The sequence below is a fragment of the Pseudorca crassidens genome, chromosome 8 (assembly GCF_039906515.1).
Source record: "Pseudorca crassidens isolate mPseCra1 chromosome 8, mPseCra1.hap1, whole genome shotgun sequence".
Lineage (NCBI taxonomy): Eukaryota > Metazoa > Chordata > Mammalia > Artiodactyla > Delphinidae > Pseudorca > Pseudorca crassidens.
The window spans coordinates 61,104,303-61,122,809 of record NC_090303.1 but is presented as its reverse complement, the minus strand read 5'-3'; the positions used below and the strand labels follow the sequence as shown (position 1 = coordinate 61,122,809).

Below are 18,507 nucleotides of genomic sequence, written 5' to 3'. Positions count from 1 at the left end.
CTGTGAGCCACAACTACTGAGCCTGCGCATCTGGAGCTTGTGCTCCACAACAAGAGAGGCCGCGGCAGTGAGAGGCCCGCGCACAGCGATGAAGACTGGCCCCCGCTCACTGCAACTGGAGAAAGACCTCGCACAGAAACGAAGACCCAACACAGCCAAAAATAAATAAATAAAATTTTTTAAAAAAGAAGATAGCATAGTTATCAAACAAAAGTCAAGCAATATAATAAATGACAAAGAAAAAAGTAAAACTACATCAATACACACTTAAAAATAACCATCATTGGGCTTCCCTGGTGGCGCAGTGGTTGAGAATCTGCCTGCCAATGCAGGGGACATGGGTTCGTGCCCCGGTCTGGGAAGATCCCACATGCCGCGGAGCGGCTAGGCCCGTGAACCATGGCCGCTGAGCCTGCGCGTCCGGAGTCTGTGCTCCGCAACAGCAGAGGCCACAACAGTGAGAGGCCCGCGTACCGCAAAAAAACCCCCCCAAAAAACCCCCATCATTAACTTTAAATATCATTCCTGACTTTCTTTTACACAGATACAGATTAAAAAGAATAGAGGATATTTTTATAAACATAGATGTATACTTATTTTTTCAAATTTATTTCTAATCATATTAAGTTTTTAAAAAAGCATTCAGGTAGTTTGCTTGTATTTAGGATAAGAAACTAAACTGAAGCCATTACTAAACTTTAAATATTTCTTTATCCCAAGAGGTATTTCTTTCAAGATCCATTCAAGCTTACTAAAAAAAATACCATTACATATATACTTTATAACTTTTTATTTTAGACAATATCAGTTCTCTGCTATGAAAATAAGAGATTGGCACTCTTATACCTCCCTTTCCCCACTTTCAACTTATTAGTTATATTATAAAGGTTTATAATATTTGCAATCTGTATCTACAATACAACTACAATTCCCAGTTTGGTCTTGGTTCTTTATATAAATTCAATGCTCACCACCAGTCCTTTTATTTGATTAATTTCTCCTATCAAATGGTTTCTTTAAGAAGGGCTCTCTGAGTTCTTGCATGTTTAAGAGTACTTGACGTTATATTTGACAACTCGGTTGGCAATAGTATACTAATCTTCAGAAAACTAAAAATAGAATTACCATATGATCCAGCAATCCCAGTCCTGGGCATATATCCAGACAAAACTATAATTCAAAAAGATACACGCACCCCTATGTTCATAGCAGCACTATTCACAACAGCCAAGACATGGAAGCCACCTAAATGTCCATTGACAGATGAACGGATAAAGAAATGTGGTATATATATGCAATGGAATATTACTCAGCCATAAAAAAGAACAAAATAATGCCTTTTGCAGCAACATGGATACAACTAGAGATCATCATACTAAGTGAAGTTAGTCAGAAAGAGAAAGACAAATACCATATGATATCACTGATATGTGGAATTTAAAATACGGCACAAATGAACCTGTCTACAAAACAGAAACAGACTCACAGACACAGAGCACGGACTTGTGGTTGCCAAAGGGGAGGGAGTGTTAGGGAGGGATGGATTGGGAGTTTGGGGTTAGTAGATGCAAACTATTACATATAGAATGGATAAACAAGGTCCTACTGTATAGCACATGGAACTATATTCAATATCCTGGGATAAACCACAATGGAAAAGAATATAAAAAAGAATGTATATAGGTGTATAACTGAGCCACTTTGTTGTATAGCAGAAATTAACAAAACATTGTAAATCAGCTATACGTCAATAAAAAAATAAATTAAAAAAATATACTTAAGGCACTCTTTTTTCCCACTCAGAACTTTGGAAACGTTCCTCCATTGCCTTCTGTCACTGAATCTCTGAATCTGGTGGTAAAGAAGTTTGAGACCCCTTGGTGTTTCTTCCTAACCACTGAGGAATTCTTTCTTCATTCTTTAAGTTCATTAACTTCATCAGGATACGTTTTGGTGTCAAGTGCTTTCTCTAAGATTCCGTACAACATAGTGTACTTTTTCAATCTGAAGACTCATTCCTTCATTCCAGGAAAACATTTCTGTATTATATCTTTTAGTACGTTTTTAGTTCCTTTTTTTTTTGGATACAAATTAATGTTAGAATACCTTTTTCTTTCTAAAATTGTCCTCTCAAGAATTAATCTTGGCTTTTTAAATTCTTCATTCACTTGCAGTCATCTCAAGCCTTTTCTTCTATGTTACCAATTCAGTTTTCAACCATGTTTCTTGCTATTTCTAATTCATTGACTTGTTCTGTAATAGTGTTATTTTGGCCAAGTTGTTTCCTTAGCTCTGCAATCTGCCCTTTTATCTCATTTTGTTTAATCAGCTCACATGTGAGCTCTTGTTTTACTGAATTCTTGTTCTTTTGATGCTCTTTGAGAACACAATATACCTGTAGGAACTTTTGTTTCTTAGGTTAGCTTTTCTTCCCTATTGGTCTCCTCTGTTCCCCACTCTGCTCCCTTTGCTGCCTGTAGCATATTTATGCGGTTACCAGGCCATTTAATTGAAATTTGCTCATGCTTAGGGTGGGCAAGTCTGTTCAGACCATTTATCTGCCTTGATATGGCGTTGGTATATTCTCCTTGGCGTATTTCCCATCTTATTTGACAGCTGTTTCTCTTCCTCTGTGAGCTTGTGTTCTATATACTTTCCTGCATGGATGATATTAAAAATATTTAATAACTAGCATGACACAGACACTGAATAAGCAGAAAACAGGTTGACCACAGCTCTGGGGCAGGGGTCCGAAGGCTCCTCGTTAGGCCACAGGTTATCCTTTTGGGTACCGGATTGTGGGTGGTCTGGAGTTGGGTGGTTCTCGTGAGAGGGGCTGGGGTCAAAGCAGCATGAGTCACTTCAGAGAGTGATTATTTACTGCCTGGTATAGAAGCATTTAGATATTTTAATAACCCGCACAGTCATACCAGTGCGTACCAGCCAAACCTGAGCCCTGCTTGTCTGCGTGGGGGAAGGAGGAACAGTTGTGTATACAGGCTCTTATTGGAGGGACTGGACTCTGCTCTGCCTTCTGATAGTTATGTTAAGTCCTGCACCAGTGTGAACTCCGAACGGAGAGGAGAGATTATCTACTATAGCATGGGGGAGAATACCCTCGGGATGTGGCTTTTTCTCTTAAATCAGGAATGCGCTGGTTGTTCCTGTTCCTTATTCACCCATCTCTCCCCAGCAAAATCCCCTTCCACCTACACACACACACACACACACACACACACACACACACACACGCACCAGCCCCACTCAGAGGAAGAAAGAGATGTCTACTCATCCTGTCCAACTCTCCAATCTTCTTTCCAAAATCTGAGATTTTAATGAGAATTCTAGATTTTTCAAATTCCCTCAATAAGGGCAGGATTAGGAACTCTTCTCATTCTTGCCAGAAAAACGTGGTCTTTTTCTTTGGTGATCATCTTTTGAAGTTTAGGGCACAATGACAAGGTCGGGCTCCTTCTTTTGTTTCATCTCTGGTGAAACTGTTTTTACTGGTTTTTAATTTAAAAATGTTTACTTTTTATTTATTTATTTATTTATGGCTGCTTTGGGTTTTCATTGCTGCGCACAAGCTTTCTCTAGTTGCGATGAGTGGGGGCTACTCTTTGTTGCGCTGCGCAGGCTTCTCATTGCAGTGGCTTCTCTTGTTGCGGAGCACGGGCTCCAGGCACGTGCGCTTCAGTAGTTGTAGCACGTGGGCTCAGTAGTTGTAGCACACGGGCGCAGTAGTTGCAGCAGGCCAGCCCTAGAGCGTGCGGGCTTCAGTAGTTGTGGCTTGTGGGCTGAGTAGTCGTGGCACGCGGGCTCCACAGCACATGGGCTTCAGTAGTTATGGTGTGCGGGCTCAGCAGTTGTGGCTCGTGGGCTCGAGTGCAGGCTCAGTAGTTGTGGCACACGGGCTTAGTTGCTCCACAGCATGCGGGATCTTCCCAGCCCAGGGATCAAACCCGTGTCCCCTGCATTGGCAGGTGGATTCTTAACTACTGCGCCACCAGGGAAGTCCCTCCATCAGTGTTTTTGTTTGCTTGTTTTTTAAGTCCTTCTATTAATTCTAATGTACAAATGGGGCTGAGAACCATGAGCTGGACTTTGCCTTCTAATTGTTCATAATTTGATACACATAAGCACCATTAAAAAAACATTTTATTACCTGCATTAACGAAGGCAAAATACAAAAAAACCCATAAATTATTTATAATCTGAGTGTTCGGTCAGTAATTCTTGAGAAGCCAAGGAAGCAGGAAGGACTAGAAGAGATGTGTATGGCTTTGCTTCAAAATATTTTTATCTAGCTAGATAACAGTAGTAACACACCTGAAGGAACCAGGGAACACCATCAGAGGTAATGCCCAACTTCTAAGATAGTCCTGGAAACCTCCCATGGACAGGAAGGCACTGTTGGGTGCTGGGCACACTAAAGTGAAGTTTATGGTTTAGTGAGGGAGGTGGCTACACTGATAACCAAAACATGCACCAAAGAATGAGTCCAGTTCTCATGTAGTCACACTTCCCAACATCAAGTTCTAATTTACATGGTATTGTTTAGAAGTGCAGGAAGTGTTCAGAGGTGAAATTGATGGCTGGGATTTACTGCGTCTGGGCAGTTTCTGAAGAGACTCAACCTGGGTTTTCAGGAAGGGGAAAGGGCAATGCAAGTCTGTAAAGCAACCTGAACCATGGCATGGAGTCATCAAGGATTTTCAGAAAGACAGTGACAGGCTGAAAACGCAGAGAATTCAGAGATCAAGGCTGCAGCCACTGGGAGTGTGCAGGCCAAGACAGGCCTTCATGACAAACTGGGAAAAGAGTGTAGAAGTGAGGGAGTTTAGGGTGTCTGAATTTCTTGCCTGAGAGATGAGAATAATGGTGATGCCACTGACTTAGAAGGCAAAGCTTAAGGGGCAACCACGTTTGGAATTCGGGTTTCAGACGAAGGTAGGACATCTAAGGATCAATGATCAGGAGGCAGATGGGTCTGGATCGGAGCTCCAAGACCACAACCCAGGTGAATGACCTGGTTATCCACACTCCATATTCCAGGTGTATCCACATTCTTGTAGAATAGTAATAAAACAGAAAACGTACCAGTATTCTCAGGTTCTGGAAGAATAGGAAGCAGTAGACATTGCCTCTCCTCAGCTGACCCCTCATTAGCACAAGGCAACTTTGCTCTCCTGCCCACCAGAAATGAGGACAGATGTCCAAACATGGTCTCTTTTGAACCCACCTTGGTTCCTCCTCCAGGAAGCTTATCTTTTCATGGTTTCCAACTACTGCAGAGGGCGGAGCTGAGGGACAGCGATTGAGTCTTCACACACGCATATCTGAGCACACTGCTCCAGGTAGGTATGGGGGAAGGCAGGAGATGGCCAGCTAGTCCTTATACCGCCATCTCTGGGAGAACTGATGCTTACAATTTGCAAGAACAAAGCCATTACAAAAAGGCCCCTGGGGTTTTCTGGGGGAATTGAACCTAAGTTAGAATAAGCAGAGCCCATACAGACTGACTTCAGGTCTGGAGAGGCATTTCCATTTTACACAGTGAGAATGATGGTGGTGGTGGTTCTTCGACATATATCACTTGGGTGTTTCTGGACTTGCCCATATTCAGTGTGGAATAAAGACACACATGCTTGTCACAGGGATTATTTCAAGGAATAGAAGCCCGCTAAAAGCAGCGTAAGCAAAAAAGGTTAGGGTCTTACCGTAAAGGTACAGGGTTCTCAAGGGGAGGAATTCTAGGGCAGGAGCTAGAAGTGGGAAAGGGAAAGCCAGCCTTCAAGGAAAGTTTGCTGGTGTGTGGCAACTACACAATTCCTCGTCCTTGCTTCTCGGTGTGCCTGCACCATCCTTTCCTTTCCCACCGGCTTTCTCTTCTTCCTTCTCTTGCACGTGGCCCAACATGGCCACCCCAGCTCAGACTCCACAGGACCCTTTTGCTTAAACACCTACCACACTTCACTGGTTTCTCTCTCTTCCTTCAACCCTCCCTGTCCCAGTTCTAACTGGCCTAGCTCATGTATTTAAAGAGGTGGCTGGAGAGGAGGCCGTGTGGGCAGGGTTGCACCCCATCGCCAGCCACACGTACTATCTATCTGCAGGCATCTTAACATCCACCAACAAGTATCAGAGAGTGAAAACCTAACAAGTCCAACCCTACTTCGGCACCAAGTGATTTAGGCAAAAAAGTATCTGCTTTGAATGTAACCAAACAGCAACTCAGACGTTAAGCACAGCAAATTCATTTCTTTGTTCTGCGTTTGTGGTTTCTCTGAAAACAGAATTAAACCAGGCCAAAGAACACAGCCACCTGTGACAGGAGCTAGTCTTTCTAGTGTGCTTAGAACACCCAGGGGCAATGCCATTACAGTGGTCATTTGATGTTTCAAAATTATGTTTTGTTTAGGTTTAAATAGTTTGTTATAAAGATTCTGGAACTAGGCTGCCTCAGTTTGTAGCCTGGCTCTACTCCTCATCAGCTGCGGGACCTTAGACCAGGGGCTTCCCCAATCTGTGCCTCAGTTTTCTCATCGTAACTTGGGGTTAATAACAGTACCGGCCCCATAGAGTGATTAGGAGGACTAAGTGTATTAATATTTGTAAAGAGCTTGGAATGATGCCCAGCAAATAGTATGTGTTCCATAAATGATACTTATTACTGGCATATTCATTAAGCAAAAACCCACACAATCTTTAAAAGAAGCACTTGATAAAATACTTTAAAAATAAGTTTATTATAACTAATGAATATAAAATCTGACAGATGTTTTCAAATATTTTTGCAAAAAAAGTAAATCCCTCCCTTGCTCCCCCTCCCCACAAGATACAGAGTTAGAACTTGGACAGAGCTTTACATGAAACCTAAACATGAAATTCTCATTTATCAGTTGATCCTTAAAGGCTCCAACACATTATATTCTAAGTAAAGGTCCATTAAAATTAAGGAATCAACAAACCACTGGACACTTGCTTTCTACTGTTGCTTTCTACTGTCATTATGATGCTCATTCAAAATGCTGAAGGACAAGAACAGGTAACATAGGATTGCATGTGACAGATATTCAAAGTGCATGGATCTATGAGATCACAAACAATGGAGATGAGAATACTGGGGGTAGAATTAAACACTGACTTAAAAAAGCAACCCAAGGAAATCTATGTACATTGTAGCCTTTGGCATCTGGTCTAACATCTTTCTTCTTTATAGAGACATCATTTTGTCCAATCTATTAACCAGATTAAATCAACCTTAACACATGTCTCATCTGACACAGATTGTCCACAGCCAATTTCATATGAGGTAGTTGGGCTGTTTACTGACATTCTAGTGAAAATTGTCATGACACAAAGGGATTCATGCATCAAACATGCCACAGGAGACTGGCTCATTAGCCTTCTGGGAAGCAACAGAATTACTTCTAGATCACCTGTCTTGTCACCACTGACTCCATATACACCTATAAACAGACACAGATACGCAGGAGTCTGTGGATGAGATCAGCTTTGCAAGGGGTATCAACCATTTCAGGGTGGTTTCTGTTTATAAAGTACAGGGAAGAAATACTGATCACACTTTAAAATATATAAAATAGAATGGACAGTGCTTAAAACAAGCAAGATCTGTCGTGTTCTCACATAGCTTAGCTGAAAACATTTGTTCACGCTCAAAGAGAAGTGATTGAAAAGGGTAACCGAAGAATTTTGAAAACTTTTGCTTTGCAGAGTAGTGGTATGTTTTTTCCTTTTAATTTAAAGCTATATAGAAACAGTGGAGAAGAAAGATCAATGCCTGTGTCAACCGTACCGCTGAGGATCGCTTCCAAGTGCCTTGATGCAGCAGCGCAACAAGAAATCATGCAAATGGCTTCTGTACACAGGCTACTGCCTGCGCCAGGAAAGGACTGGGGGCATTTCCAGAGGAGGTCTACTGAACAGTATGTTCATGGAATTGCTGAAAGGACCCTAACACCCTTGTAATAGATAAGCAGTCTTAAAATACTATTAGACAGCTAGTGGGTATTTTTGTCATTCTTATGAACCCCTGAGTAAGCAACTGCAGACCACAAAGGGCCGCCCAGAAGCAGAGTGTGTTTCTAAGTAAAGCACTCTATGTGCATGTCACAGGGACACGGGCTGCTGTAGACACTGAAGCTCATGTACAGGGTCCACCAGATCACAAACGGCATGGAAGTCAGCCCCTCCAAGACCAAACATGTTAGCTCAGCTAACAGAACAATGGCTTAAAATGTACTGTACTTATAAATTCTAAATCTAAAAAAATTTTTAAAGGTTGATAGTTCACCTTAAAAAAAGAAATGAAACACAAGGGCAGGGAAGCTGAAGAGTTATAAAACCCATGACTAATTATCAGAAGCAACTGATTTTAATCGATGATTCAGAAATGCACCATCATGTAACCAACTTCTTATAGGACATAGTCGTTTAGTAGAGAAAAACATAAAAAGTGTTGTTTCAGGAAGTTTCCAAAATCACATCGTCTTGTATCGCTCATGACCCTTTGACTCTTCCTACTGACTTAAATGATATTTCTTCATACATATGACTTTCACAATCAGATTAAGTTTCCTTAATAAGACACCTCTTCCTTCAGCTCTTTTACTTACTTCAAATTTAATAAAGAAGAGTATAATTTATTTATTGGTCCCTACCACATATTTTTCTTAATTAAAAACACTTTTCCGAAAATATAAAGTTGAAAGCATTAACTTTTGATTAATTAATAATCAAAAAGAGGAGACTGCAAACCTTTCCAGCAGCCCTCATCTAATAACAGATCACCTTTCCTAGATGCTACACACCATGTGGTCACCTGCTTTACAGCTACACATGGGAACAGGGGTTCTTTAAGAAGCTCTTGCAGTCTGGGAGGGGAAGAGAATGCCCACTGACTGGGCACCTGACCCTGGCTAGGTCTGTGCCAGATGCTCCACATATGTGCTCGAAGCTGCTGCTGAGGAACGGAGCAGAACAGCTAAGAAAGGGGATGAATTTGGTGCTCTGATGGGGGCACTGTTCGCAATCATTAGTAACAGAAGAGGAGAGAGAAGCAGCAGGGCTCAACTATGGAGTTCAGATATCCCTCATCGTGGAATATGACATTTGGGGAGCATTTATTTTCAGAATGACACACAAATAATGATGACAAGGCACCTGAAGCCACTACTTACACATCCTAACAAACGCTGCCTTTCAAAGTCAATGCCCTGGGGACTGATGTGCTCAACATTCCAAGAGCCCCAGTTCTAGAACTACCTGAGGGGCTGGATCAAGAGGTGATGAGAAAATCATTTCTACCTCAGAGTCACAAGTTGGTTCTTCCCCAAAAGGTATCCCTCTAACTTAACATTTTTGTCAAGATTAAGTATAATGAATCAAATCTGCTTTCAAGGACAAAAAAAATTTGCCATCATTGAAAGGATTTTGTTCAGTTAGACAAATATATATTAATCCCTCCTAAGTGTAAGGGCTGGCTTCTGCTGCGGGGAGAAGTGCAGACATGATGAAATTATGTGTATGGAAGTGCCTTATAGGAGGTCGTCCAAATGCTACTTATTAGTTAGAAGACACATTACCTTTTCTTTTCCTTCAGGATCTCTCTAAAGGTTACCCTAGAAAGGGAATCCTAAAAAACGTTTGAGCAACGAACAAACATACTAGCCTTTTCCCATCTCCTCTCATTGTCAGAGAAAGAAAGCTTAGAGGTCCCAGGAATCTTAGAGGATTATGGAGAGAAAGCCTTATCTTTTCTCTTTGTCCTCGTCTTAGATAGTAAATGTCAATTAGCACACATTATGCCTTTAAATAAAATGGAGAAGCAAATACTGCAGGTCCAGGAGGAAGCTCTGACCGTGCCAAGCATCAGGCCAAGTTGAATTTGTCATCTAAGATGAAGTTCAATTTCCAGAGCTTTACGCATCTTAGGTAAACTTAGTATGCTCCAGTGAGGAAAAGACCTATCAGAAAACATTACCCCTTTCTGTAGGGTTGGAAAAGTGTTGAGTAGGTAATGCAACTTATTCAAGTTATTCAAGCTACTCTGATCTGGGTTCCCAAAGATCCCAGATAATATGAAACCCTTCTTTCCCAGAAAACTGGGTCACATACACCAAGGCGGTACCTACAGAACCGCGAAATGGCCGTGCCGAGCCGCTTTCTCTCTGTGTGTATTCAAGGCCTCGGTGGAAAATCTGAGGTATTTTCAGTGCGCCCGCCTCTCTCCCGGAGACCAGAGCAGCCCTCCTGAGGTGTCGGGGAGCACCACCACTTGCTCCGAACGGTCGTGCTTCACAACACCTACAATCTCCTGGCAGCATCCCCACCCAATGGCGCAACGTCTAATGTGCATTCATTCAAGGTAAAGCAAAGGCTGGTGGCTTTTTCTTTTTCCCTTTTAGGAGGCTCTGTAAGGGCAGGAAGTCTAACTTATCCCCTAGTCCTGCCATCCTGTTCACACTAGCCAGAGAAGGAGGTCCGCACTAATTACTCGTGGGAATGGGAGAAGACAACATACACACCTTAGCAGCTGCTAACAGCAAGCGCTAAGATACAAAAGAATCAACATCACTTTAGCACCCTTTTTCTCCCTAGCCTTAAAATATTTGATGTTGCTTTTCTAAAGGTTAAGCATTTTCCAGAAGTCCTTACTGAGCACAGTATCTGCTTCGTTAATTTGAGCTACATAAATGCCCATTTGTTTAAAGACAGACAAAAAAAATCAATACCCCTCCCTACATTAATCTCTCACCTAAGGAGAGGGTTCTCTTTGCCCTCAGGACAGCATCACCTGTGCCCCTCAAAGGAACTCACCTTCTACCCGGGGAGCTTCCCTTCCAGCTACTTAAAGCGAGTAGCCCCTGACAGGGAAGGCAGCCACGGCCTCTCCCCGCTGCCTGCTCTTGGCAGCCTGGCCCACTGAGAGACTAGGGCCACAGTCCTGGCGTCACACTCTTCGGGAGAACGCCTACACAAGGTTGTTTTGTGAAAGGCTTAAATCCCACCTTTAAACTGTGACACAGTCCCAGAGCTTCTGAGATAAGATAAGCAGCTGCATTTAGCTTACTCTGCACCACTGGTGATAAAGCCAAGACTGATCAGAGAGCACATTCAGAACCGTGGTCCCTGAAGGCCTGCTGGCTCAATTAAGAAACCTGCTGAGTAAACTTGCTCCATTTCTCATTCTCCCTTTAACTACTTCATTTCAACGATAGCCTCTTCCTCTTTGAAAAAAAAAGGACACATCATTTAGTTCATGCAGAAGACTGGGAATTCGGTAAACTAGAATTTAATCTCGTAGCTCTTCAACCCTGTGTGCACAAGAATAACTTGGGAAGTTTATTCAAATTCAAGGTTTATTATCCTGAGTCCCAATCCCACAATTCTGGTTCTTCAGGTCAAGGTAAGGCCTGGGAATTTGCTTTTCAAACAAGCACGCCATGTGATTCTGATGCAGAGGTGGTCCAGATCACACATGGAAATCACGCGGCTCTTCTATTCAGTGGCTGTGTGACTGAGCAAATCCCTCGACCTATACACCTTACTTTTGAAGTTTAATAATAATCCCTGAATGTCACGGTTTTGCTCTGATGTCCAACTGAGATGATGCCGAGGAAAGCAGGCTGGCCAAGGGTGTGCACTGCACAGGGGTCACCTCAGGTGACCTGTCCCACCCCTCCCATACTGTCCTCCAGCTCGGGTCTGGGACATACCACTCATCTCTTCAGAGCCAGTCTCCTGGCCCATAAACAGGGATGGCACTGCTCGGTCACACCAACGTCCCGGACACACTGACTACACAGGCTCTTCTGGCCCACAGAGCCACAGAGGAGAGGATTCTTTGCAGGACGTCTAGGAATAGCAAACTCTACATTTCAATAGCTTCAACAAAGGGGCTGAGCTCCCTCTAAATTTTTAGTCTAATTCTAAATTGATTGAAACACTGGCTATGAGTTACAGTCCTTGATAAAAAAATTGCTCATTTTCAGCTTGGGTTTGGGTGGCCCATTAAAACTAAAAGCAAAACACAATACTAACAAATTCATTTGTCAAATCTGCTCTTATAACTCGCTGTTCACGTCTGTGTAACAGCTATGATTTGGTTTCCAGGAGGCCCTTTGAACTGAATATATAGCACCTTGATTTTTAAACACACAAAACATATATGCATTTAAAAAATTATACATAAAAGCACTAGGCTTTGCCTCCTCCTCTCCATCCCCCCAAGTAAGGGATTGGAGAGGACTGAAGCTGCTGCTGGAAATTAAGTAGGGCAACGAAACACTTTAGCGAACTTTATTCCCTGAAGTTAGGAGGCGGCGCTGCCCTGCAGACATCATACCACCTCGTCAGACTCCAGTCCGTGGACCTCATATAAAGTGTCCAGTATCGCCAGCTGCTTTTCCATGGCGGGGAGGTAAAGGCTGAGGTCCCTCTGCATCCCAACACTGAAAGCTGCTTTCTGGTGGTCGCCTTCCTTAATGGTTAATGCAGCCACAAAATCTTCATAGGATGGAGCTGCCCTCAGAGCTAACTGCAAAAGAATTGCCCGTGAGAAGCTGCACCACGGCTCGCTCTCTTGCACATTATACTCATGCACAAGCGCATGCGTGCACACACACTCACACACATACAGAGCTGAGGGGAGCAAGAGTGAAAAAAAAAGGCATACAGCCTTTCAGCTCATGGACTCTAAAATTACGTTTCAAGCACCAAATCACTTTAAGGCTAGAAGAAGCAAGTATGTTCTTGGGCCATCTTCAGGATGCATAATCCCATCAAGTCAGGGAATGCTGAGAGAAACAGTTTGAAAAAAGCTCCCTTCTCATTCACAGTGATCCAGCCTCTTCCAGTTGAGTGCTCAGGATGACCTGCATGCGTGCTGCTACCATAGTCTTTGTCGGCACGTGGCCAGCCTGGCAGGGCGTCTCAGCATCCTATTTGTATCTCATCTCCACGTACTTTCTTTGCGTGTCTCCTATTTCCCCCTACATGGATATTTCCTTTGTAGTTTTGAATATTTTCTAAAAAGGAAGGGGGTTAACATTTGTTGTCTGCTTGTACACTGATGCTTTAATGTATTTTATCCCAGTTAATCTTTGTAAGAACCCTGTACAATTTACATTCCTATTTGACAGAGAGACATCACACAGCTAGTGAGCGCCAGGGCCAGGATCTGAACTTAGATTCGTCTCTATGCTTTTTCAACTACACCACCAACCACACTGCTTCCCTGATGGAAGATTTCCTAAGCTCCTTATAGCTCCCCTCCCTTTGCAGGCCAACTGTTCCCTAAGCTTGCTAAAATCTATCTGGCACCTACTGGTTTGGCTCCGCTGAGTTCTCTGGAGACTTTTTGGAATCTTGAATAATCATTCTGCAGTGGCTTCCTTGAGCTTCCTTATATTGAAAGTCTTTTGAGAATCAACCCTCTCCTTTTTTGCAACTGGAAAGTGACTGGCATTATGCAGTGGTTAAAGCACAGGCGTGGGTGAGGAGACCTGGACTTGAATCCCCAATCTTTTACATATTAGCTTGAGGAATTTAAGCAAGGTGATTAAACTCCTAGAACCTCAGTTTCCTCATCTATAGAAGATGACTGATAGCACTTTCCCTATTTGAGGGATTAATGGGACATGTAGGATGTGTTTATTCCACTGCCTGGCACACAATGAATACTCAAATAATGATAGGGGTACAGGGAGAGCAGAGAATGAAGGGAAGGCAACTGTCCAAAAATATAATGTGAGAAAGTCTCCCAGAACTGAAGGATATGAGTCTCCAGATTTAAAGACCTATCCAAGTGCTCAGCAGAATGAATGATGAAGACCAAAAGGAGAACACAGTGAAACTTTAGAATGTGGGCATAAAGAACAGATCCTAAAAGCATCTAGAAGGAGGCGAGGAACAGTTTATACACAGTGGCACATTGGATTTTTCAACAGTAACACTGGAAGCTGGAGGACATCAGAGGAATGCCTTCAGACTACTGAGAGAAAATTACTATTAACCTAGAATTCTACACCAGCCAAAGCAACACTCCAGGAAAAAAGGGGCAGAATAAAGATAGTTCCAGGAACTCAAAAATTGACCTCCCTTGCACCCTTTCTTAGGAAGTTACTAGAGTTTGGATACCATCAAAAAAAGGGATTGGATCAAGAAATAGGAAGTCATAGGACTTGGGAAATGGAATTAGGGTGAGGTGGGGATGCAATATAGGAAAACCTGTGAAGAAAAGTCCTAGGGCAATAGCAGTACAACAAGTTAGACTGGAAGAAGAGTTTAGAAAGTACTGGAAGGGCACACTCCAAGAAAAAACATACAGGTAATCTGATACATTCGTGAGTTCAGAATGATGGTGATCTGAGAAATCTGATGGTACGGGGAAAAATGTAAACCTCGTGTAAGAAAGAACGAAAAAAATCACAGAATTCTGGCTCATCATCGTAATGTTACCTTGTGATATAATTATATATAATTATATAGGGAAGGTGGAAGCAGGGGAGGTGAGGTAGTGACAGTAAGGTCTAAGAGAGCTAATTTCTAACCTATAACAGAAATCAACAGTGATTAACACTGATAAGTCCACAAAGAACAGTACATAGTTTTAGAACTACAGAGGTATTGGAAGAAATAGTCAAAGCAGTTGAAAGCGGCAGCCTCTTTTAGTGAGTCTGAGAAGTATGGAACAAACTGCTATTTTTTGTTATAACCTTTTTGGACTCTGTGATAAAAAACAAAACAAAACTCTGTGTATATATATTTAAGTAAAAGAAAAAATTTTTAAAGTTTCTCCAGAGTGGAACCCAGGACTACAGATTTCTTAAAGACTCCTAGTGGACTGTGATGCAGCCGAGTCTATCTGGGAAACGATGACAGAACTCAACTGAAGATGAAGGCAAAACGCAGCCACAGAAAGAGGCAGAGCCTAGACTGGCCATCAGTTCCACAGACGGTAACTGTTTGAAGATAAAAGTTCACTGTTTGTCTGGTAAATAAGTCAAATTCCTTGAGTGTAAAAGCCATTTCCCTGAGCAACCAGGATTAGTTAAATGAATTTGCTCCTGATAATTTTAATTAGCACATTAGAAAACTCAATAAGCTTTCCAAAGTAGGGAAGACTTAGAGAATAACAGGAGAGACACTGAAAGGTAGCTCCTCTACTGAAGGCTGTTGCCAAATGCTTAACATAATCTATTTTCTTAAAAACCAGCAACTTGAAAAACTATTGGCAATAATATCAAGTCTTCAAAACGTTCTTTCTCTATAACTTTGGGTGTATTACCTCACCTCTATGTGTTTCAGGTTTCTTTGTCTATGAGCAGGGAAAATAAGAGAACCTACCTCAGAGTTATGAGATTAATAACTTTATGTAAGTAAAGCACTTAAAACAACATCTAGTGCATGGTAAGTGCTCCAATTCTAAGTTGTGGCTGTAGTTTCTTGGTATTAGACATAGCAATTCTACTTCTAGGAACCTATTTTGAGGAAATAACAGTTTTAGTCAAAAATGCATAAAAACAGATGCTGTTCTGTCTGTAAAAACAAATTTAGAAGCAGCTGAAATTTCCAACACAGAGATTTGGGCAAATACATTACGGTACCTCCATACTAGGGAAATATTATGCAGTCCCTAAAAATAAGTGGGGAAGACTACGGCTAACACTGCTGTTGGATACACAGCAAACTTGTTCCAAGAGTAAATTCTAAGAGTTCACATCACAAGGAGAAAAATTTTTTCCTTTCTTTTTTTTGAATTGTATCTATATGAGAAGATGGATGTTAGCTGAAGCTACTGTGGTAAGCATTTCACAATGCATGTAAATCAAACCACCATGCTGTGCACCTTAAACATACAGTAATGTCTGTCAATTATTTCTCAATAAAACTAGAAAATATAAAAAAATTAAAAAGTGGAGAAAAAGAATACAAAATTATACAACCAGCTAAATGTCAAAAAAATTTGTATGCATATACAGAGTAGGTATACAAAATAAAGGTAATTATACACATAAAATAAACATGTGAATATAAAAATATAAGTATCTATAAGTAGATATTTATATAAATATATGAAATGAAATAGAACCATATTGAAGAGAATATGTAAAAGTATACGAAAATAAGAGCTAAGAAGGTAAAACACAAAAATGTTAAAAATCCTTATTGTAGAGTGGTGAGATTATGGACAATTTTAATTTTTACCCTTTCTATTCTTCCATAATTAAAAAAATTTTTTTACAATGAGTCTAAATTACTATATATTGGGAAAAATCCTGTAAGTTAAAATGTTCTTTTAAAGACTCATGCTTATGATAAATTTTGTGCTATAGCTTCATTCTTGTTGGCAACATCTCGGATCATCAATAATATTTCAGGATTAAACTCTGCCCTCTATTCTGAAAAAAAACAACCACCCCAAACCACATTTATGTTTCTTATAAATGGTGCAACTCAGTGTTTTCATGCTCTGTCACCTCACCAAGGGAACGCGGGTGTGAGGCACCTGCAGGCAATCACAGTATTTACTCAGGGAGACTGATGAATGCAGCAGCACCCTTTGCCTCATTTCTCACTAGCAGTTTCTCAGTTATTCTGTCTTCACTGTGGAGAGCTATGATGTGTGGGATGGGCACCAGCCTCGGAGACAGCAGATCTGGGTTTAGACCTGGACTCTGCCACTGCCTCACTCTGGGACTGGAACAAACAGTTCTGAACTTGTACAATAGTGGGAGTTAATCCTGAGGATTACCAAAGAGAGTGAACACAGAAGTACCTGGCACAGTGCCTGATGCACAGTAAGCGTCCAACAGCCAAATGGCAACTATTATTATGTTATTAAACATGCACTGAAGGTAAGTGTGAACAGTCAGTGGCTGCAACTGGTCTGGCTCCTATTCCAGTGAACAGTAGGACACAGAGCTAGTCATCTCTATGCTTTCCAAAATGTTTCATTTTTACTAAAATTTGATTTCTTCCACGGTAAATTCTTCCCACTTTCTTTACCTGCCTCCTAGTAAATCATGACCTGAACGGTTCTTACCTTAGGCAAATGATGTCTCCCATGCTTTAAATTAGTAAAAGACCATCATCTGCAAGGCTCTTTTTAATCCCCCGACCTTCCAAACAACACTCATACTCTATGACATTTCCTACTGTACCCCTACATGAGACTCCGCCTTGTCATGGCTGCACCTGACTAAGGCTGACCTCTCCCCAGATGAGAGAATAACAGAGTATTACTGCTGACATAAAGGGGCCATCTTCTCCTTCTATTTCACAAAGCAGGCTAAGTGATTTGTCCGGGGGACTATGATTCTCAGGTGTGTGCTCTTCCTAGGTCACAAAAGGAAGGAAGGAGCGGTAGCTAACAGGAGCCCAAACATATGAATACCAACACGTCCATAAAGAAAATAACTGGGTAAGAAGATATTTCTAGTCCTAGCCACTGGCAATCCAGGTCAGTTAATATTCAAGACAAAATTCAATTTAGGGGAAAAAAACCTGACTAAAATCTGAGAATTAACAGGATTGACTTTAACAGGCAGCAGAGGGAGCTATGGGCTTGAAACCACCACTGGTTTCCCCTCAATGGTGAGCATTTGACAGCTTCCTGCCTATCTCTACACTGACACCCTTTACTACCACATCAGAAGGCAACCACTTCTGAGACAAATCTTCTCAGGGTCACTGGAACTAGATAAGGTGAAGCACATTCTAACAGTCTTTTCTTACTTTTTATTGCCAACATTTCCATACAACAAAGACCTACCGACTTAAATGAAATAAGCAATATTTCGTTCTTATTCTCAAAAACAAACAGAAACACCACACACACGAAGCAAAACAAAACACCTTGCTGTGACCATCAGAACATTAGGAGGCAGAAGGATTACTTACCGCAAAAACCCCTCGAACTACCCAGCCATGGTGTTGCCGTAATGTTTTACCATATGCATTATCTTGAAAAGAAGAAAAACTCCATGAGGAACAATTTCATCAGAATTTGATGTGCTATTTGTATCATGTCCTTTCTAATGTATGTAGTAGCACATTCCTATTGGTATTAGAAACTGATAAAAAAAAGCTGAATTATGAGATTATGTACCCCAAAAGTCTTGAGTAGGAAAAAAGCCTACAGAGATTTTTTTTTAAAGAAAAATTGGTATTTCCACTCTTACCCTGTGTCATATCTCAACTTCAGCTTATTATCATGGTTGGAAAATTCAATACATATAAGGAAGTAAAGAGGGGGGAAAAGATACTGTAATATAGAGACTAAATACAATTTAAAATACACTATAAAAATATAAAAATGCAGTTCTTTGAAATGTTGTGTGATCCTGAGCCAGTCCCTTAGCTGACCTCTCTAACCATCTGTTTCCCCCTTTGTAAAATGAACTCTAAGGTTCTCTTCAATTCTAACATTCTATTCTGGGATGTCAAATGCTTGTCCTAGATGTCCCTATGACCCTGGAT

The 18,507-nt window shown here is 41.4% G+C and overlaps 1 protein-coding gene across 8 annotated transcripts in view; it reads right to left on the bottom strand.

Moving 5' to 3' along the window:
• The window catches only part of PLEKHA8 (pleckstrin homology domain containing A8), a 115,551-nt gene that overhangs the window by 33,103 nt on the left and 63,941 nt on the right, over positions 1 to 18,507 (bottom strand). For 2 of the 8 annotated variants that reach the window (XM_067746607.1, XM_067746608.1), the window contains exons 13-14: positions 17,929 to 17,990; positions 12,311 to 12,562 (exon numbers count right to left, since the gene is read on the bottom strand). The exons of 2 other annotated variants lie outside the window; for them this stretch is intronic. In XM_067746607.1, the coding sequence (XP_067602708.1) occupies positions 12,365 to 12,562; positions 17,929 to 17,990 (260 nt within the window). In that variant the 3' untranslated portion in view covers positions 12,311 to 12,364. 4 more of the 8 variants (XM_067746610.1, XM_067746609.1, XM_067746613.1 and 1 more) reach the window with 4 other exon arrangements.